Genomic DNA, 21,496 nt, shown 5'->3' with positions numbered 1-21,496 from the left:
TCTTCCTCCCCTTCACCTGCGTCTAATCGACAGCTGTGTGCGCAGAAACAACGCTTGTACCCTCACTATCATATTATTGATGTATGCGGACATCCGCAGCAGCCTTTGTAGCCTGACTGTGGCCGTCTTCGGACGTTCAAGCGACGCTACTCCTGCCTGAAATTCTTTTGTCTGCGCAACTGGCAGCAACATTTGTTGATCAGGAATTGGGAAGTAAACACGCTGGCCTGCGCTCATGATTAGAGGCGAGGTGAAATTCATACCTCAGACTCAGATTGCCCCTTGATCGCAAGTTAATTTTACTCCGGAGCACACGAACTGTTGGCTCTAATGGCGTCAGTTTCGAAGGTGTCTATTCTAGATTACTTTAATATTGTGTTTGAAGGTGAGAATGGCAAAATCGAGTCAAACTGCAAGGCTTGTGGCACCAGAATCCAGGCGAAGCGGAGTGTCACGTCCAACTTCGTAACACATCTCAAGGTAATTATTTCAAAATAAAATGTTATGTGAGCTTGTTAACATGAGGAGATGATTCATCTAAAGCCTACTTAATCTCTGTCTTGTCAGCATGAGATGAAACAGCAGGCTCTACAGTATATTTGTATGTAGCCCATGTTACTCATTGTCAGTTTTATGAACCTGACTGTAATGACAGGCTGTTGCTTCACTCTGTGTGTGTGTGTGTGTGTGTGTGTGTGTGTGCGCGTGTTGGTGGTGGTGAAGGGGTGGGGTGGGGGGCTCTACTTACTTAAAAGCTGTTATATCTTCTTCTACCGTTATTTAGAAGAGACAATGTGGTGCAGACATGTTTACACCCAAACAGTGAATTTAATATTCAGTGGCATTGCTGTGCCCCTTTCTGTTTCTCTCCCATTCAGCGGAAACACCAGGCAATGTATGATGACTTTGTGAAAAGGAAGGACATGAAGAGAGAGGGGTACTCCACCGGTTCCCTGCACACTTTCACCACCAACGGAGGGAATAATCGATACACTCTTCCCATCAGTACTGGAGTGGGAGGAGGCGGAGGTGTTGGAGGAACGGGAACTCTAGAGGGAGGAGCAGGAGGAAGCTCTGGAGCAGGGGTTAGCAAGTTTGACAGACATGACCCACGTCAGGTGTGCATTATAATCCATCACCACTTAAGGTCCAAATAACTGTCCTGCTATTTATGAAATCCCACATCAACCATTACATTATTTGCTGTGGCATCGCAGTGAAACCATCTGCTATAATGAGTGACATACATTCACACTGCTTTTTATTACCACAGGTTTTGATCTCTGAGGCTATAGCTAAGATGATTGTGCGTGATCTGCAGTCAGTATCCATAGTAGAAAATCAAGGCTTCAGAGAGCTGCTTCAGCTCCTGGAGCCACGTTACACTCCTGAGCCCCAGCACTACATCCAGAGTCAGCTCCTCCCCGCCTATGCCTACCAGGCCCAGCTGGCTACCCGTCAGGCCCTGGCCTCAGCACAGACCCTCAGCCTCAGCCTAGATCTCTGGAGGGGTTTATCTGGAGCAACTTCAGGGTAAGGAGGTAAAATAAACCAAAAACAACACAGTTCCCACTTGTTTTGTTTCCCTCACTGATGAGCCCACTTCTCTCCCTCTCTGCAGGTACCTCGGTGTCACCTGCCATTTTCTTACATCTGACTGGCAGATGCATTCAGCTCTCCTGGCGTGCCTTCCCCTGACTGGTGGCAGCTCTGGGAATCGTGTGCTGTCAGATTTTGATGAAGTATGTCACTCTCATGGTGTGTCAGGGAGAGCATTTCGTGTTGTGGCGGACCCTTTCCTGGCAACATCAACAGTAAAGCCATGTTGTCTTCCTGGTTTCCTGGTTTCATCTCCTCTTGCTAATATGCAAGAAGAAGACGATGAAGAAGAAGTGGGCAATGGTAACAATGTGGAGGAAGGGATCAAGAACGGCCATGGTGATGGGGGAGATGAAAGAGAATGGGAAGACTCGTGGGAACGGGGTCTGGGTGTTTGTCGGGTGGACTGTTTCTCTCGGTCTCTTGAACAGTGTGTCAGAGAGGGGTTATGCTCCTGTCCACAGCTCTCTTCTGCACTGGCAAAGGCGGCCTGTTTCTACAACTACATTACCTCTGCTGTCCCACCTGAAAAACTCAACCAGGTGTTTGATGGTCCTGGTTTGATGATGGGCGGACCAGGAAACGCCTCTCTTGCAGCAAGACACTGGGCTTCTCAGCTTAAGGTATGCAGTATGTAGACACTAAATTATTCACAACACTAGTAAGTTTTTTTGTAAATGTATGTCAACACTTTAAAGACATTTTGTATGATTACACCTATGCTATAGTGTTATCCAGTCCCTCCAGGATTTCACTGGAGGATTGTTGCAGCCTAAAACAGCAGATTTCTCAGCAGCTGTTCTAAAAAATTGCAACACACATTGAGGTGTTTTAGACCAGGGGTCTCCAACATGTTGCTTGCAAGGTACCAGTAGCTCACTACCTGATTCTTAGTAGCTCGCAGGAGGTACATTGCCATGGATTCAGTTAGTTGTGCTGGCCTGCAGCATGTTTAGGCTGCATTACAATGAAGCAACACAACATCAAATTTGCTATTAGCAGTTGCTGTTTGCTACGCACCACTGGATGTACTGCCAATTGTCAATGCTTTGGTTTGATACTCTGTCAAATACTGGCATTATAAGGAGTGTCATTTTCTACCATTTCTAAGCAGGGTTATGGACATTTATTTGCAGTAGACATCTGAGATCATGATATCCTCAGAATGTGTATGAAAAAGTGTTTAGCATGTCTTCCCAGCTGACATTGGGCGAGAGGCGGGGTACACCCTGGACAGGTCGGATTCAAAAGGTGTTGGATATTAATATTTTTGATAACTGGTTACACAAAGAATGAAACAATGTGATCAAATGTAACTAGTAGCCTAACATAAAAGATGAGTAGCAACTCAGCTGCTTTCATTTTTTCAAAGTAGCTCTCGGAGTAGCTCACACACACACACACACACACACACCATCTCTCAGTTGATCAAACATCTTACCTGATATTTGGAATAAATCTTTCACACCATGTATAGACATTTTATTTGAGACTTTTTATTCCTGTCGTCTTTATTGCACACACACACACACACACACAGTCGTGTAATCTGACAAGTATGCCTTTTATCACTTTGTGATTTATAGGCTACACTAATGCTTATTTAATCTAACACACCTTAATTCCTTCTGTACCTCACAATAGATCTGGATGAGGAAGTATTTGTATTATGTGACAGAAAAATTGTAACTTTGATGCAAGAACAAAATCAAGAGTGTGTTTCCATAGGTTAAAATGTTTATTATTTTGTTTCCTTTTTGATGCAGGTGCTTCGGCGGCTACTGGACTCAGTGGAGTTCCTGGAGGAGATGAGTGGTCCAGGGGAGCTGGCGCTGGGTGTGTCAGAAAGAGCCCTGCTGAGGGAGCTCACTGACACTTTAGAGCCCTTCACTGAAGCCTGGGACATGGTGCATGGGGACAGACCAGGTGACACACAGACAGAACGACACGCGTCCATCAGCCTGGCTCTGCCGTGTGTCCTGGGTCTTCGTAAGCATCTCTCTGAGACGTCAACCCCTCACTGTCCCTCTCTCCTAGTGGCTCTGAACCAGGCTGTAGAGCACCGACTGGCCCCTATCCTGGAGGACCCTCTCTACATCACTGCCACTACCCTGGACCCCCAGTTCAAGCTCACTTGGAGCAGCAACCCTGACTGGCACAGACAAATTCTTTTAGAGGAGTTATCCAAACATTCCACAGCCTCTAACCCCAGAGAGCCCAACACAGACCTGCATTCTCAATCACACACTCCTCCTGCTCCTGCACCATCACCAGTCTCTTCACTTTCTCGGCCCTGCAAGCTGTTCTCTTTCATCAAGCAGAGACCCACAACACAGGCCAAGAGCTTAGAGCAGGAACTGGCTGCCTATCTACGAGAGGAACCTACGGATGAGGAGGCTTTGCATTACTGGCAGCGTAAAGCAATTGACTTTCCTCTGCTTGCCCAGGTGGCCAAGAAGGCATTTACCATACCTGCTTGTGGCACTGTGGTGGAGAGTATTTTCACTACTGCTGGGCGCTGCCTGCGGCCGGAGAGAGGCCGCGTCTTACCAAAGAATCTGGAGACTCTCATCTACCTCAAAGCTAACTACACATTATTATGGACTTAGAGCTGAGAGTCAGACATTTCAGGCTTTATACCTACAGTAATATTACTTTGTGGATACTCACCTCTATAAGGAAACGAGTTAGGAATGTACCATAGTCTTCATACTGTATCATTTGATATGAGATGGAATGAATTATTCAGAATTCCATAGCCAAAGCTCTGTTTCTATACTTGAGAAGGGTTTTTAGGCCACAGTAGTAGTTGTCTGTTTACCATGTAACCTACACACCATCATGCCACACACTGTGGACTGAGGGGACTAGAAGCAGGTCAATACTAAAGCATTTAACATTATTTTGCCTGGTTCTCCAGACGACCACAAGACGACAAAGCCCTCAGTCTCCATCTTCCACACCCCTAAGTCAATACCAGCCAACACTGATATACCGACTGAAAATGAAACGGTGAAGTATCATATACAGTAGCATACGACTTACTGTCACTCACCCTAGAGGTTGTGACTAAATGATTTATTTATAAAGGGAGGCGTCAGCTGCTGAACAATATGCCACTTGTTCTTTTTTCGCTCTACATATGTCTCATTATAGGGACACACAGGTGTGTGCACTAATGCATGTGTGCATGTTACACATTTTTTGCCAGTGGAGAAAAGTTGAAATCTGCTTTATAGCTCTGTTTTTATACCTTAATTTATTTACAGTATATCTTAATAGCTCCACAAATGGTCTGTGAGAGTGCAGGTCTTGATTTCATTTTTATTATCAGCACATTTTCACTTTTTCAATCCTGTCACCAGGATTACCTCTTTCTCACAGTGGCAACACAGCTTTGTTCCAGTGTTACTGTTTTTGCTGTTGCTCAAATCCGCTTCAGAGGAAGTGCATTAATCGGTGTGAGATGCACTGAGATGTCCTTTATAGATCATCATTATCAAAAAATGCTCTGCTCTTAATGATTATCACCCCAGGATGTCTCTGTGGATTTAGATGTCTTGCTAGATATCTGCGTGGGTGTGTCAGTGTGTTCATTTTTGAAAAGTGTGTTTTTGCTCATCTCCATGAGCATGCTGTTGTTTGTGTGTGAATTTATGTGGAGCAGCTTGACACGTCTCTCTCGACCCCCACCCCCTTTGGCTGTGACAGCTCATCCATTTGAGTTAGACAAGCCGGCTGGGCTGCGGTCCTGTTGGTAATTGCCTCTGAAATGAATTACTTGGCAAGAGAGTGAAACCGAGGGAGAGGAGGAAATTGTAATTGAACTGCCCCCTCCCTCCTGCTCGCTCCCTTATGCCTCAAGTTATTACATCTGCAGTGCAGAAAGCCATTTTCTGTCCACACAGACACTCGTACACACAAAAATGCACACATGCTTACAAAACCAATTTTCCCCTCCCCCATGCAGTGGCCTCAGCAGAGGGCCATATTGATGCAGGATGATTTCATAGATTGATTGTTCACAGGCATGTGCACACTGGGCCACACTGCACTCCTGCACTCTTATTCATAACACCAAGACAAACACGGTTCTTACACATTGAATGTTTGTGTTTGTTTGAGCTGCTCAGCTCCCATCTTCCCCTAATCAGGGTGCCCTTTAGCTGGCCTTGGCATTGTGCTAAGGCCTAATGGGCTGCAGGAACTGGCACATACAAAAGTGGTGTCCAGTATCAGAAGAGCGCTGGTTATCCCATAGACATAGATACACACAACCAAACACTGTTATTAATAACTTGCCTGTTGACAGTTAAAGGCTGATTGATTAAAGAGCTGCCACTTGTTGTGTTTGAGGTTGTACTTTTATGCATAGAATATGGTATTTTAATTTCTTGATTTAGCATAAATTGTTGTTGGAAGAAATGTAAGTCCTTTTTTGGCTAGGTTTATGCAGCACATTGGTGCTCAATCTTGTGTTGTGCTTTGGCCTTTTAATAGCAAGGACATGGAAAAAGGGGAGTGAGTCAACTGAGCCACTTACCCTTACCCCAGCCATACTGTATGTGTTGTGACTCCAGCCGCTGGACCCAATAGCATCTGTTTCTGTAAATATACTAGAGTTTTCACCTCTCTTACACCGACTCTGTCTTGCTCAGCCACTCTCACAAAATCATGGCTGACAAAAACAGCCGGATCAGTGTTAAGAGGAAAGAGAAGAAGGTGGAAAGCAAAACAAATGATGAGGCGGAAAAGGGGAAAGAGAAAATGGTGAAAAAGCCTGACAAAAATGTGAAGAAACCAGAGAAGACCCCCGAGCAGCCCGAGAAGGATGAAGAGAAGAAGAATGAGGAAAGTGAAGGGGCAACAGCAGCAGCAGCAGAAGAAGTGAACAAGGATGAAAATGGAGAGTTTCAGCCCATAGAGCTGCCACCCTTTGAGATCATCACAGGGTAGGTAATATTTAATGTATTCATCACAAGCATTAGAGTCAGCATGTACTATTTACACACCTGTTTTGCTCTTTAACACATCCACTTTTTGGTTTATTTATTTTTTTGTATTTGAAACAGTTATTCATGTTTTGAAGTCATATTGCTGCTAAATCATATTCTTTACTTACTTTCTATGGAGGATATTAATGACTTGCACCTGGCATCCATACTAACCCAGCAGTAAGAATAGAGATGAGTCACAGAGCCAGCACAGAGACCAACCCCTGCTGTATCACTCCGCCTAGCTTCTATTCCCTGCTCTCTGTCCTTTGGCTATTAGCTGTTTGATATCAAAGCTATAAGAGATTATTTGTGTAATTCATCTGGCTATTCATGTACAATATATTCATAAAGAAAGCCAGAGGGAGTATGTATTTTACAGTAACTGAATCATGAAGGGCATGACAGCCAAATATCACTTTGTGGTAGCTTCATTAATATTCTATTTAATGTGTCATCATAGTCTATGTCAAGGCCTCACTATCATCATCTTACTGTCTTGGATTGTTTACACATTCATAAAAAATTGAGTGAGCCACTGTCTTAAGCAACGAAGTAAATGCCTTTTGCCTGGTTAGCCACTTCTGGTTGCATGGTCATGCACGTTGATGAACAGCAACAAATTAATTTGAAAGCACTGTTGATAGTTACATTATGCTGATTTGGTTTTTTTTTCCCACTTAGTCATGCTAATTTAACCTGTGAGTGTTTTGTGAAATGCTTGCTTTCATGTTGGCTGAAAAGAAAACAGGCTACTTAATATTAGATTTATGAAAAGTCTCATTCATCCTCCACCAGGGAACAGATGACTCCATTCTACTTCAAGTTTCAGTTCAGGAATGTGGAGTACTCCTCAGGGAGGAACAAAACCCTGCTGTGCTTCAGAGTGGATACAGCAGGAGGCAGCACAGAGCCTCTGACAGGTTACATAGAAGATGAGCATGCCACAGCTCATGCTGAAGAGGCCTTCTTTCAAAAGGTAATGCTCACACTCATCTGTTTTTATTGTAGAATCATCAGTGTTGGGAAGGTTACTTTTAAAATGTAATAGGTTACAGATTACTACTTAACCTGTAAAAATGTAATAAGTAACAATCTTAATTACTCTATCAAAGTAATGTAACATTACTTTTCTAATAATGTTTTAAACTGGGCAATGAAGCTGAAAAGTCCTAACATAAATTTAAACCTAACAAGTACTTATTACTGTCAAACCTTTATTAAAGGTTTCTCAACATAATATCAGTTACATATTACCGCTGACACATGTAGCCTGCTGATTGGGCACCAAGCAAACCCTTTTCTGATTTCAGAAGGAAAATACTGTTGAATTTCCAGCACTGAGAAGTGTTCTTGTCTGACGACATGACCATCTACCTTGGCGTTGTTGGCTGGTTGCAGCCAGTCTGCTTAGAGCAATGTGCGTTGACTTGCATATGAGAGGTAGTGTAAAGTCAAACGAGAAGCAATCAAACTCAAATTTCAAAATTTAACATATGCTGCCAAATGAAGGCAGTCTATCTAGGCATAGAGACAGGTCTTTGTTGGCCTTCCTGCCAGTTAGGGGTGTGAAGAGATCTGCAACACGATATCTTGATATTAATATATGATGATATTTCTCGTTGAGGCAAAAGCTGTCACGATATCAGTATGGAACAGAACTGGAACAGCAGCCAGTGCGATGGAGCGTGATGGTACATTCACATTCCAGGAAAAAATGCAACTCCCTGCTGTGTTTTGATGCACAGTGCTGTGTTGTTGTAGTTAGCCATTCTGTTAACGTAGCTTACTCTACCTTAGCACCAATTCTATCACCAGTGTCTACATAGATGGATTTAAAAAAAATGCCGTTTAACATCTGGTACTAATGCATATCCATGGCGTGTCATTATGGCGTGTTAATTGTGGCCCAAACCCGACAGTGAATAGCAGTGAATGTTCATGCTGACATGGTAAACAAAAGAGTCTTGTGATTGGTCAATGCAGTGCCGGATGATGTCACTGTCTGGCGCGATGTGGTGTGGGTCAAAAGGTTAGAAGCACATGCATAGTTCATGCACAGTTATAAGGGCTGAATAGACTCGTGAAATCATACAGGACAGTCAGTTGTTTGTGGCAAAACCTTTTACAGTGCTTGCATATTCTTGTCTTTTAGTTTTTCAAAATGCACTTTTTCCAGTCATATACTTCATCACTGAAGATTTCTTAAAAATAGTATTAAAATATCGTCCCGTCTGTTGAGCTAAGTGTATCGCCACACCTTTACTGTCCATGATGATGATATTTGGCCTAGTTGCTTTGTAGGCCTGCATTGTCTGAATGTTATACTCGCTTTTTACTATTAAGAACATATTTGAATGTAACCCCTCTGTAATCACCAACATTTGATTAGTAACTACCGATTAATTACATTTATTTTGTAATTGTAATGTAATCTGCAATGCTCTTAGCTAACACAATTTTACTCTTTAATTCCTTCAAAAAAATCCCCACTCTTTGTTTTGCAGATTCTTCCTAACTATTCCCAAGATTGTGATGTCACCTGGTATGTATCAAGCAGTCCCTGTGCGTCTTGTGCAGCCAAGCTGACCAACATCCTCCACGAGCGCAAAAAGCTTAGTCTCTGCATATTCTGCTCTCGTCTCCTTGAGTGGGAGGAGCCGGAGATAGCAGAAGGGCTCCGCACTCTGGCGAGTGCTGGCTGCAAACTGCGGATGATGAAGCCATCTGACTTCGTGCATGTTTGGGAGACATATGTGGAAAAGGAAGACCAGAGCTTTACACCCTGGGAGGATTGTCAAGAGAACTATGATTACTATGTGGAGAAACTGGCTGATATCCTCAAGTAGATGTGAGTCGGTAAGTGTTGCGTTTGCAGTGAGTTTAAATGCTCTGTCAGTGAAAAACATTTAGGGTTTGTCTGGATAATCACTTTGTTTTGTGCTATCTTCTCACTGTTACAGCTGCACAAGATGCCCCCCCACTGACTGAACCACACATTGGCCTACTTGTGAAATTTCCACTGGTTGAATGTGTTTTTGCAGCCACATCTGATGGTGCATTTCAGTATTAGTTGGAATGAACACCCATGGTAACATATATTTTTTATTTTGATAATTTCATAGGAAGACAAAAATGCTTGATAAATATACAATTTATCATTTAAAATACAAAGCAATAACATTCATTGCTGAACCATTTTCAACATTAAAGTAGACAAATGCATTTCCTGAAGAAATTGCGTGTGGATGCTGATTGCTGAAGAATTGCCCTGAAAATGCTAAAATCCATTGCTGAAATAGCTGAAGGCTGTGATGCAATGCTGAATAATATTTGGAATACGAATTGATAAACTGAAGTTGGGAATTTAACTTCATTATCTGAAGAAGGTGAGAGCTTGAGAGCATTCCTAGTGGACGGCTTAATCCCAAAGTGAGAGGTAGAAATTACATGGCTTAAAGTTCTAAAATAATAATTTTTACTGACATCTGACAGATATATATTTTAAAGGCAGACAAACCTGTGTGTGTGTGTGTGTATGTGTGTATGGGTGTGTCACTGTGCTACTGTACCTGTTTGGGTGTTTGTGATTTTGTGTGTGTGTGTGTGTGTGTGTGTTACTGTGTGACCGTTTGTGTGGTACCATGTTAATTTTAATGTTTCTGTTTTAAGCAATTAAAATGTGTGCCTCACCCCTTTTTCCTTGCTAAGCTGCGTTAACCAATAGCAGAAACCAGTAAAAGTTCTAAATGTGTCTCTCTCCAGGAGCTGGATAGTTTGGTGGTTAATGCCACTGACTGTGGTACGGCAGGCCAGGATTCAATTCTCTGTCAAAGCATGATAGATCGTGGGAGGGAAGATAGAGATGAGGTAAGGTGGGAGGGGAGATAGAGAGAGCTACTGTCTACCTTCTCTTTCTACCTTCCCTTCCCTCCCACATGCCCTGACAGAGAATCAAACCCCGACCTATCATACCACAGTCAGTAGCGTTAACCACCAAGCTATCCAGCCATTGGATAGACATGCATTTCATACTTTTACTGGGTCTGCTATTGGTTAATAAGATTGCAAAGGCATCTAAATCATACTCACAAAACAATCTATCATGCCCCAAGAGAGAATCGACCCCCAACCTGCCATACCAGCCTCCCATTGACTACCATTATAAATAAATGTTGAAAAATGCTGAATATATTAAAAAGTATAAATGTTACAAAAACAAAAAATATAAACACACGTCCTTAAAAGGCTGAACATTTTTACATTTGAATGGTTTTTCTAGCTGAAAGTATGCTGGAGTTATTAAGTGCCAAAAAACGCAGGGAAGAAATCAGAAAATATAACTAACTCAGCATCCACACAATAAACTTTAGAGAAGTTCGACATATCTACTGACATATGGTGTGTGTTTTAAGAATTGAAACATTCATGCATACAGTGCATATATACAATAATCAAAAGCTAACATGACTAATGCTTATACTGTAACTTAATATTTCATTCAGTCAATTAATCAATACAATGATGTAGAAGTAATTAAAAAAAAAAAGTATAGTTGCCACCAGTACCGTGTAAGTAGGTGATATGTGGAGAACAGTTCTGTACAGTTAAATGAAATGTTGGTCTGTCTACTCTCCAGAATTCAACCTTCAAAGCTCATACAATCCTGTAAGACTAATGTTAGCAGAGAGCCTCAGAACATTACTGTTCAGGTCAAAGCACAGCTGAGGCTGACAGTCTAAGTAGAGCTGAGCCAAACAAACAGTCTTAGATGTCCTATGATGGCCACCGTACAGAGGTTTGCCTTCCCTCTGGTCCCACTCTTAGAGGTACCTCATGCTTTGTGTGTCTGCATGTCCGCTAAGGTCGGGTGACAAAATTTTCAACATCTTCCCAGGTCCGCTAGGGTCTGTATGAACACCCTGGTGAACCTGGGAAGATGTTGAAAACTACTCCACCCAACCTTAGTGGACATGTGGATGCACAAAGCATGAAGTGCCTTTTAGGCCCAAACTTTTAAAACAATTGCAAAATGGTGAGGTTGTCTCTCCAGTTTTCCTACACCCATTTTTTTTTCTACATTATGACTATTAAGTGATGTAAATACAGTCTTCAGTGCCTTATTGTTTAAAAGAAACCAGTCCACCGTTGTTTTCCTCTTTATCATGGTTCTCAGTTGTCACAGCTAGAAAGACATTAAGAGCAATATGTGGAAAGATAAATCAGTAATGCATTATGTCTCAGCTATGGAGAAGATGTTTTGTCAGAAAATTACATTTGCAATTTAACTTGATTACCTTCGTTGTCTGGCGAGGTTATGGGTAGTGGTGTTGTTTCACTGCAGAGCATGCCATTTTCACCCTCTTCTGTAGGTCAGATTGTTTTTAAAAAAGCAAACAAAAACTGTCAGTCATGGATAAATAGAGAACCTTCAGAAAATGGATATAGTAATAGAGATGAAAAAAGCTAATTTATCATTGAAAGTAAATGGATCTGCATCCATTATGATAATCAAATACTTGTTAAGCAAAAAATAATAATTTTCCTGCTTAAAGCCTGTTATATGTGACTACTGTAAAATCCAGACTATTGAGTGCACCTGACTATAAGCCACACCCACAAAAAGAAAAAAAAAATTGTACATATATAGGCCGCACTTGTCTATAAGCCGCAGGTGTCTGCGTTGTAACATGAGATATTTATACAAAGATTTTACACAGCTTTTGTCTTTTTGGATTGAGTTAGCTCTTCAGACTGCCATCTTCAACGTCTCACCATCGATTCATTGATGCCAAGCTTATGTGCAGCAGCTCTATTTCCTTCTTCGACAGCCAGATCGATCACCTTTAACTTGAAAGCTGCATCATATGCATTTCTTCATGCGTTTTCCATGATGAGGGTGTGTGCATGAAGCGCAAAATGACTGATCTGAAGAATTTAGTGTGAGTGCATTTGATTTAATTCGAACTGTTTCATTGGTCCACTGTGACCTGTTCGGTAATTTCATTGGTCTGATGTGACGAGGCTAAATGTATTGGCGGCATGAAGCTCGTTAGCCCGTAAAAATCCATAAATTAGCACATCATTGTTTAAGCCGCAAGGTTCAAAGCGTGTGAAAAAAGTAGCGGTTTATAGTCCGGATTTTATGGTATTTGCTGGCTGTCATACGTTATTTGGGTTATGGACTGTTGGTCAAACATAACAAAACATCTGAAGGACTCATCCTTTGGTTCTGGGAAATTGGGATGGACTTTTTTCTATTTTATGTTTTATAGACCAAACAATACAGACATATCAATAATGGAAACAAAATTTAGTTGCAGCCCTAACAGTTCTTTACCTTTAGCTGGTGCATTCAGTTCTGCATCTGTGATGTACTCAACCATTGGACAGGGTACATCTGCAGGAGAGAGGGAAGGAACTTTATCACAAGAGCACCAACAGCTGAAGTTCAGTTAGGAAGGAGGCCAAGACTTTAAAAAGTCATTTGGTTGTTTCATAAATAGTAAATTCAAAGATAGTTCAGAAATGAATCATTGGTGCAGCACATATAGTAATGACAAAACCACAAGAGGTGAGATCAACATACCGAAACGGTTCCTCAGTTCAGCATTTGTGAGAAACAGGTTGGCCTCTTCTGGTCTGCCGTCATCTTCTACTGTATGATTAGAACATATAGTAGGTCACCTCTTTGTGGCTTTTATTATTTGTTATTTCAAGAATAAAGATATATTATGAAGCAGTCAAGATGTCTTGTCACAGGATGTCCATTCTGATTTTAAACTTAGAATTCTGATTATAAAAGAAAAAATCATAATTCTGAGTTTAAGTCAGAACCTTTTTACAGTGACCCTAATCTGCTTCCATATTAACTGTGTCTGTCACTGAGACTGAACCAAAACAGTAAAGCTGGTGACTGGAAAGTCAAAGAATGGGCTCAAACTTCCTATAAAGCCCAACAGATCCAAGATCAGCTGCTGATTAAGTTGATCATTTTTGTTTTCACATTGTTATGTGATACATTGCTGCTTTGATTATCAACTGTTTAGAATCCATGCAAATCAAAAAACTAACCCAAACTAAAGTAATACCTGGTTTGCGAATGACTCTGAGGACAGTGAACCCAATGATGACAGCGATGATGGCAAAGAAGATAAAGCCAGAGATGGAAAGAAGCACCCTCCTCTTCACAACTACAAATTAAAAGTAAAAACAGAGAATGAGCACGAGAGAATACTTGCACAGAAACATTTTTTTCCAGACTTCATTATACTCACGAAGGTTCTTAGTCTTGAAAGTATCACTGGGTTTTGAATAAGATGGTCTTCCAGTGCGAATACCCTGGCAGGTGTACAAGCTCTGTTCTGGGTCATTCTGGGGTGTGACTATATATTTTTCAGAAGGTGGTAGTGTGATTGGTTGTCCCTCTTTGAACCTGTTTAATTGTTGTATGTTTGAATTTTCAGAAAGCTGAGAATCCACACAGTGCACATGCAAATACAGTCAGAATACTTTTTTATACTGGGTGTTTTTGATGTGTATTACCATGTGTAGTTCCACATGTCTTGGCTTTTCTGCACCTGACATCTGAGCACCAAGCTATCAGTGGAGAAGACCTCTGACCAGCCAGTTAACAGATCTATATTAGCCTGTGGGCGTTCTGCAGCAAACACAGTCAAAACAGTGATAAAGATATTCACCATGTTTACACAGGGAAAAATGCAAAGAGGAAGATAGTTGAAACTTACCTTCTATGTCAAGTCCTAAACCTAGACTGTGGTTTGAGCTGAAGTCTGCATTCCTTCCTCTTTTACCACTGCATGTATATGAGCCAGTGTCTGCTGTCTTAACAGGACTGATGGTATGATTGCTTCCTGATACAGGGAGACGAGTGCCATTTTTGTACCACAGGTATTCCCATCCAGAAGAGACATTAATGTGACAGCTGAAGGAGACTGAATCTCCAGTGTGCATCAACCTATGCTCAGGAGTCTGTATCAGTGTGACTGTAGGCTCCGCATCTGAGGGGTGATAAAAATCCCACTGCTATTAGTACAACAGTATTTTAATGTATATCAGGCTAAACAGTCCAGTGCAAGGAGAAGCTGACCAATTACTAGATGCTTTAAATTGCTATTGTGATGTGCACTATAATTCTACTTCCTTACCAGAATGAAGTATTTCTCAAGGATAAAAACAACTTTGTGCTCTTTTTTTTACAGTTTACTTAAAGCAGGGGTGGGCATTCCCGGTCCTCGAGGGCTGCCACCAGACTAGGATTGACCACCCCTGACTTAAATAAATGAGATACTAAATAACTTATAGCAAAGAAATGGTTAGCTTAGCACTAAGACTGGAAGAAGGGGGAAATGGCTAAACTGGCTGTGTCCAAAGGTTTAAAAAAATCCCCCTACAAGCACCTTTAAGGTTCAATCACTAAGATGTTTTATCCAGACAAAACCCTGCCTTCTGTCTTGAAGCTAAGCAACACTAATCATTTACTGGCTGTAGTTTCTTATTTGACAAGATAAATATAGCTGTTAAGATATCTTGGCAAAAAATCAAATAAGTGGATTTCCCAAAATGTCCTTTAAAATGAATGAGAATAAAAATGAGGGGACACATTTAAAATATCCTCTAAAAACTGTCAAAAAAGAAGACAATCTCACCATAAACATCAAGCGTTAGCCCAAGACTGACTTTGCTGATGACAGAACTCCTCTTGAGTTGGCCTCTGCAGCTGTATTGTCCACGATGTGAAGGTGAAGCGGAACTGATGGAAAGGCTAGTTTTATCCAGGTCAAAAGACACAGTTTTATCAGCCTGGATCTGCTGTCCATCTTTGTACCATGTATACATCCAGTCAGAACTGCCTTTTATCCCACAGGTCAGATTCACAGGCTCATGGGGGAACACATCCAGCCACTGAGTGCTTTGCTCCAAAGATGGAACAGGGGTCTCTAAAGACAGACACATTAGCCATCTTTAATATCCTAGGCAGATTGTAGTTGATTTTTAGCATAGTGTGAAGTCCATAAACAAAGATAAGACAGAACTACTGCTATTAATAAATCTATCGCTACGCTCTGTATTGTACATGGCTTTGTCCCTTGATGCAATGCACTTGTAACTCCCATTTCTTATAAATCTGGCACTATGGATGACTGAACGATTGCCATGGTTATGTAGCAGTGCTTTATCTTTGTACCACTGATACTTCCATCCAGATGAGATTTCAGGACACTGACTCGACAGTGTACACCTTTTCAGTGTCAGGCTGTTGAGTCATCAGGGTTTTAGGCTTTTTTTTTTTTGCTAAACTCAAAAGCAAAAGAAATATGTGTGTATTTTGTCATACAACCAGCTTTGGACTGTTCACAAAATATCTGACCAGATAACAGCAGCATAACTGAGCAGAAGCACAGCTGGAAAACTCAATCATGCTACAAATAAAAATTTAGTAGAAGTCAAACTTACCTTGAACTTCAAGGTGTATACTCTGACTAGATTCTGTTTTGAAGAACTGATTGCTTCCTCTTTTTGCTTGGCATTTATATAATCCCGTATCCGATGTTCCAACAGTGCTGATTTGATACATGTTTACAGATGCGGCATTTATTTGTGTGCTGTCTTTGTACCACAGGTACTCCCATCCAGAGGACAGATCAATGGAACATTTGAAGCTGACCGACTCCCCCGTGAACATCACCTTGTACTCTGGATTCCGTGTCAGTTTGACAGCGGGGTTCCTATCTGAGGGTAGATAAGTTTGTCATCAGTGTGTAAAATTATACTTTCCAATTCCACCTATCCAGTGTGAAAAGAAGTTGCCAGATGCGCCTTGAACTAATCATACCCCAACCTGTTGGCCTAATCCCCAAAAATAGACTTAATTGTACCTAAAATTGAAAAACATTGCCTAAGATAGAGTCCCCACAAAATTTTTATTTAATGAAAATTTAATAAAACTCACCATACACTGTGACCCTAAGTGTAGAAGTAGATCTGCTTGTGACAGGCCTGTCCTTGAGGTGTCCCTCACAGGTATATCCTCCTTTATCTTTAGTTGAGGCAGACCTGATGGAAAGAGTAGCTCCATTCGAGTCAAAAGACAAAGCGTCATTAGCGTGGACCTTCGGACCATCTTTGTACCATGTATATGTCCAGCCAGAGTGGTTAGCCATCTCACAGCTTAAAATTAGACTCTCTGTGGGAAACACATCCAACCACTGGGTTTTCTGCTTCAAAGATGGAACGGGAATTTCTAATTTCCCAAAGCCATCCTCTGGATATGACGCTGAGCACGGGCACACAACTTCCTTGGTCGACCACAGCGAGGCCTGTTCTGAGTGGAACCTGTCCTGTTAAACCGCTGTATGGTCTTGGCCACCGTGCTGCAGCTCAGTTTCAGGGTCTTGGCAATCTTCTTATAGCCTAGGCCATCTTTATGTAGAGCAACAATTCGTTTTTTCAGATCCTCAGAGAGTTCATTGCCATGAGGTGCCATGTTGAACTTCCAGTGACTAGTATGAGAGAGTGAGAGTGATAACACTAAATTTAACACACCTGCTCCTCCTTCACACCTGAGACCTTGTACCACTAACGAGTCACATGACACCAGGGAGGGAAAACGGCTACTTGGGCCCCATTTGGCCATTATCACTTAGGGGTGTACTCACTTTTGTTGCCAGCAGTTTAGACATTAATGGCTGTGTGTTGCGTTATTTTGAGGGGACAGCACATTTACACTGTTATACAAGCTGTAGACTCACTACTTTACATTGTAGCCAAGTGTCATTTCTTCAGTGTTATCACATGACAAAATGTACTTAAATATTTACAAAATGTGAGGGGGTGTACTCACTTCTGTGATATACTGTATGTGTTATATATTTTCATGAATAATCAATTGTTTCATCTATAAAATGTAACAAAACAGTAAATCAAAATTTTCTAAAATGTCAAATGGTTATTTTGGTCAAACACTTTAAAGGACAAAAATATTAAGTTTACTTTAAAATGACAAAGAAGTGCAGCTAATTACTTTAGATGTGACTGTCCTTCTGCTTTTGCATTATCTGTTTTTTAAGCCAGAAAAAAAAAAGACTTAAGGTCAAGGGATTATTGTCATATGCACAGTAAGGAAACATGTTTCCCTGTACAATGAAATTCTTACTTTGCTGTCCACATAAATGCCACACAATATAAGTGAAATATAATGCAGATACATAGGTAACACAAAATCTAAAATCTGAAAATCAAAATCTAATCTAAATCTAATCTGTAAAACAGCCTATGTAAGAAGCATAATGAAAAATATAAGAACACAATATAAAACAGCTAATTAGAGAAGCATAATGAAAATACAACAGCCAATGAAAGAAGCAGAATAAAGAATACAACAAGAACACAAAAAAACCATTACTCAATTGCCAAAATAATTAATTTTTGTTTAATTAATCAATGAGTTGTTTCATCTACAGTATGTGTGCTGGTTGTTGCACTAATTGTACTATGCAGTGAATAGGTGTAGCCACAAGCAATGGCATAACGACTGCACTCGATTGTATCATACATAACTGATATAAACACAATGAAAATGGAAGAGGAGGGAGTCTTCATGGGTGAGGACAGACTAGTCAACCTATGGATCCAAGGTGCAATGTTGTCAGGCCAAACCACAATAATCCATGACTCACACGGTGTAGAGAATAAACAATAAAAAAAAACTATGCTTTAAACAAGTATTAACATGAAGAAGGGATCAGTTGCATAATAGTTGCAATATATACACACAGACCATGGAGGCTCCCCGTGCAGATACAACCCAGGATGGGAGTGGAGCTGTTAGACCCAAGAGGCCGCATTATGTGGCACAGATAGTGTGAAAAAATATATTCCACTGCTACATACATATACTCCACCTCTGCATTATGCTATACCACAACATCCTGTTTCAACAGAAAATGCATAAAATAACGGAAGCGTGATGCTCTCAAAAGGCTCTCACTGAGGGTTTCGAGGCATTAGTGCTAACTGCAAGACAACACAAAATTGTCATTTTCATTAATCAACAATTACAATTTCACACATTTACAATAAACAATTGCACATTCATGTCTGTTTAACTGATATTACTTTGCAGATTTTGCCTACCATAAACCACTTGTAGTATTTCCTCACTGTGGTTGGTTGATGTTGATTCACCTCTGGTGGCCACGCATGTGTATTTTCCATCAGAAAGACGGAAAAAATGTTCCACTGTATATTTGCTTGTGCTACTGCAGATACAGTTGCTCCAAACAATATTAGACATGTGTATGGATATTACTAAAATGTAAAACTCTTTATTTGACATTGTGTCACCGCAATGTCACTGAAAACCACGGGTTCTATATTTCATATACATTAGTTCTGGAGCCGGTTATTACTGCTGAGCTACCTGACTGCCAGAAGTGACTCTGGCTGTCGTGACCACAGATGATGTTGTTTCACAGACAGGGCAGGAGGGGCAATGGGAGAAGAGGAGGAGATACTGCTCAAGTTTGTTTTGACTCTGGACTTAATATCCTAGGCAGATTGTAGTTGATTTTTAGCATAGTGTGAAGTCCATAAACAAAGATAAGACAGAACTACTGCTATTAATAAATCTATCGCTACGCTCTGTATTCTACATGGCTTTGTCCCTTGATGCAATGCACTTGTAACTCCCATTTCTTATAAATCTGGCACTATGGATGACTGAACGATTGCCATGGTTACGTAGCAGTGCTTTATCTTTGTACCACTGATACTTCTATCCAGATGAGATTTCAGGACACTGACTCGACAGTGTACACCTTTTCAGTGTCAGGCTGTTGAGTCATCAGGGTTTTAGGCTTTTTTTTTTTTGCTAAACTCAAAAGCAAAAGAAATATGTGTGTATTTTGTCATACAACCAGCTTTGGACTGTTCACAAAATATCTGACCAGATAACAGCAGCATAACTGAGCAGAAGCACAGCTGGAAAACTCAATCATGCTACAAATAAAAATTTAGTAGAAGTCAAACTTACCTTGAACTTCAAGGGGTATACTCTGACTAGATTCTGTTTTGAAGAACTGATTGCTGCCTCTTTTTGCTTGGCATTTATATAATCCCGTATCCGATGTTCCAACAGTGCTGATTTGATACATGTTTACAGATGCGGCATTTATTTGTGTGCTGTCTTTGTACCACAGGTACTCCCATCCAGAGGAGAGATCAATGAAACAGTTGAAGCTGACCGACTCCCTCGTGAACATCACCTTGTACTCTGGATTCCGTGTCAGTTTGACAGCGGGGTTCCTATCTGAGGGTAGATAAGTTTGTCATCAGTGTGTAAAATTATACTTTCCAATTCCACCTATCCAGTGTGAAAAGAAGTTGCCAGATGCGCCTTGAACTAATCATACCCCAACCTGTTGGCCTAATCCCCAAAAATAGACTTAATTGTACCTAAAATTGAAAAACTGGCTGTGTCCAAAGGTTTAAAAAAATCCCCCTACAAGCACCTTTAAGGTTCAATCACTAAGATGTTTTATCCAGACAAAACCCTGCCTTCTGTCTTGAAGCTAAGCAACACTAATCATTTACTGGCTGTAGTTTCTTATTTGACAAGATAAATATAGCTGTTAAGATATCTTGGCAAAAAATCAAATAAGTGGATTTCCCAAAATGTCCTTTAAAATGAATGAGAATAAAAATGAGGGGACACATTTAAAATATCCTCTAAAAACTGTCAAAAAAAGAAGACAATCTCACCATAAACATCAAGCGTTAGCCCAAGACTGACTTTGCTGATGACAGAACTCCTCTTGAGTTGGCCTCTGCAGCTGTATTGTCCACGATGTGAAGGTGAAGCGGAACTGATGGAAAGGCTAGTTTTATCCAGGTCAAAAGACACAGTTTTATCAGCCTGGATCTGCTGTCCATCTTTGTACCATGTATACATCCAGTCAGAACTGCCTTTTATCCCACAGGTCAGATTCACAGGCTCATGGGGGAACACATCCAGCCACTGAGTGCTTTGCTCCAAAGATGGAACAGGGGTCTCTAAAGACAGACACATTAGCCATCTTTAATATCCTAGGCAGATTGTAGTTGATTTTTAGCATAGTGTGAAGTCCATAAACAAAGATAAGACAGAACTACTGCTATTAATAAATCTATCGCTACGCTCTGTATTGTACATGGCTTTGTCCCTTGATGCAATGCACTTGTAACTCCCATTTCTTATAAATCTGGCACTATGGATGACTGAACGATTGCCATGGTTATGTAGCAGTGCTTTATCTTTGTACCACTGATACTTCCATCCAGATGAGATTTCAGGACACTGACTCGACAGTGTACACCTTTTCAGTGTCAGGCTGTTGAGTCATCAGGGTTTTAGGCTTTTTTTTTTTTGCTAAACTCAAAAGCAAAAGAAATATGTGTGTATTTTGTCATACAACCAGCTTTGGACTGTTCACAAAATATCTGACCAGATAACAGCAGCATAACTGAGCAGAAGCACAGCTGGAAAACTCAATCATGCTACAAATAAAAATTTAGTAGAAGTCAAACTTACCTTGAACTTCAAGGTGTATACTCTGACTAGATTCTGTTTTGAAGAACTGATTGCTTCCTCTTTTTGCTTGGCATTTATATAATCCCGTATCCGATGTTCCAACAGTGCTGATTTGATACATGTTTACAGATGCGGCATTTATTTGTGTGCTGTCTTTGTACCACAGGTACTCCCATCCAGAGGAGAGATCAATGAAACAGTTGAAGCTGACCGACTCCCTCGTGAACATCACCTTGTACTCTGGATTCCGTGTCAGTTTGACAGCGGGGTTCCTATCTGAGGGTAGATAAGTTTGTCATCAGTGTGTAAAATT

The 21,496-nt window shown here is 40.9% G+C and overlaps 3 protein-coding genes across 7 annotated transcripts in view; 2 read left to right on the top strand and 1 right to left on the bottom strand.

Moving 5' to 3' along the window:
• Positions 1-6: 6 nt before the first annotated feature.
• On the top strand, positions 7-6,238 carry LOC109969464 (zinc finger BED domain-containing protein 4). The gene is made up of 5 exons (XM_020616375.1): positions 7-480; positions 879-1,118; positions 1,274-1,533; positions 1,622-2,222; positions 3,366-6,238. The coding sequence occupies exons 1-5, from the start codon at positions 331-333 to the stop codon at positions 4,206-4,208; spliced, it is 2,094 nt and encodes a 697-aa protein (XP_020472031.1). The 5' UTR covers positions 7-330; the 3' UTR covers positions 4,209-6,238.
• Positions 6,239-6,254: 16 nt separating this feature from the next.
• apobec2b (apolipoprotein B mRNA editing enzyme, catalytic polypeptide-like 2b) lies at positions 6,255-9,730 on the top strand. The gene is made up of 4 exons (XM_020616657.1): positions 6,255-6,551; positions 7,392-7,572; positions 9,101-9,452; positions 9,557-9,730. The coding sequence occupies exons 1-3, from the start codon at positions 6,274-6,276 to the stop codon at positions 9,440-9,442; spliced, it is 801 nt and encodes a 266-aa protein (XP_020472313.1). The 5' UTR covers positions 6,255-6,273; the 3' UTR covers positions 9,443-9,452; positions 9,557-9,730.
• A 1,763-nt stretch (positions 9,731-11,493) lies between these two features.
• LOC109969350 (titin) overlaps positions 11,494-21,496 on the bottom strand; it is a 16,425-nt gene continuing 6,422 nt past the window's right edge. For 2 of the 5 annotated variants that reach the window (XM_020616178.1, XM_020616189.1), the window contains 14 exons: positions 21,184-21,459; positions 20,376-20,666; positions 19,648-19,923; positions 16,567-16,857; positions 16,071-16,346; positions 15,263-15,553; positions 14,342-14,614; positions 14,139-14,253; positions 13,871-14,028; positions 13,685-13,786; positions 13,183-13,251; positions 12,934-12,993; positions 11,891-11,959; positions 11,494-11,778 (listed from right to left, as the gene is read on the bottom strand). In XM_020616178.1, coding sequence (XP_020471834.1) covers positions 11,714-11,778; positions 11,891-11,959; positions 12,934-12,993; positions 13,183-13,251; positions 13,685-13,786; positions 13,871-14,028; positions 14,139-14,253; positions 14,342-14,614; positions 15,263-15,553; positions 16,071-16,346; positions 16,567-16,857; positions 19,648-19,923; positions 20,376-20,666; positions 21,184-21,459 — 2,612 coding nt within the window. In that variant the 3' untranslated portion in view covers positions 11,494-11,713. The remainder of the gene's footprint in view (positions 11,779-11,890; positions 11,960-12,933; positions 12,994-13,182; positions 13,252-13,684; positions 13,787-13,870; positions 14,029-14,138; positions 14,254-14,341; positions 14,615-15,262; positions 15,554-16,070; positions 16,347-16,566; positions 16,858-19,647; positions 19,924-20,375; positions 20,667-21,183; positions 21,460-21,496) is intronic. The other 3 variants (XM_020616184.1, XM_020616206.1, XM_020616199.1) reach the window with 3 other exon arrangements.

This window comes from Monopterus albus, unplaced genomic scaffold, assembly GCF_001952655.1.
Source record: "Monopterus albus unplaced genomic scaffold, M_albus_1.0 scaffold6.1, whole genome shotgun sequence".
NCBI classification, from domain to species: domain Eukaryota; kingdom Metazoa; phylum Chordata; class Actinopteri; order Synbranchiformes; family Synbranchidae; genus Monopterus; species Monopterus albus.
Note: the sequence above shows the minus strand (reverse complement) of the source record. Positions and strands in the feature narration are given on the sequence as shown.

What these genes read in the sequence shown, in the direction of transcription:
- LOC109969464 (XM_020616375.1), top strand. Translation starts at nt 331, where the DNA reads ATGGCGTCAGTTTCGAAGGTGTCTATTCTAGATTACTTTAATATTGTG. An exon ending in ACTTCGTAACACATCTCAAG is followed by an intron (nt 481 to 878) that starts GTAATTATTTCA and finishes TCTCCCATTCAG; the next exon opens with CGGAAACACCAGGCAATGTA. An exon ending in ACTGGGCTTCTCAGCTTAAG is followed by an intron (nt 2,223 to 3,365) that starts GTATGCAGTATG and finishes TTTTTGATGCAG; the next exon opens with GTGCTTCGGCGGCTACTGGA.
- apobec2b (XM_020616657.1), top strand. Translation starts at nt 6,274, where the DNA reads ATGGCTGACAAAAACAGCCGGATCAGTGTTAAGAGGAAAGAGAAGAAG. An exon ending in CCCTTTGAGATCATCACAGG is followed by an intron (nt 6,552 to 7,391) that starts GTAGGTAATATT and finishes ATCCTCCACCAG; the next exon opens with GGAACAGATGACTCCATTCT. An exon ending in AAGAGGCCTTCTTTCAAAAG is followed by an intron (nt 7,573 to 9,100) that starts GTAATGCTCACA and finishes TTTGTTTTGCAG; the next exon opens with ATTCTTCCTAACTATTCCCA.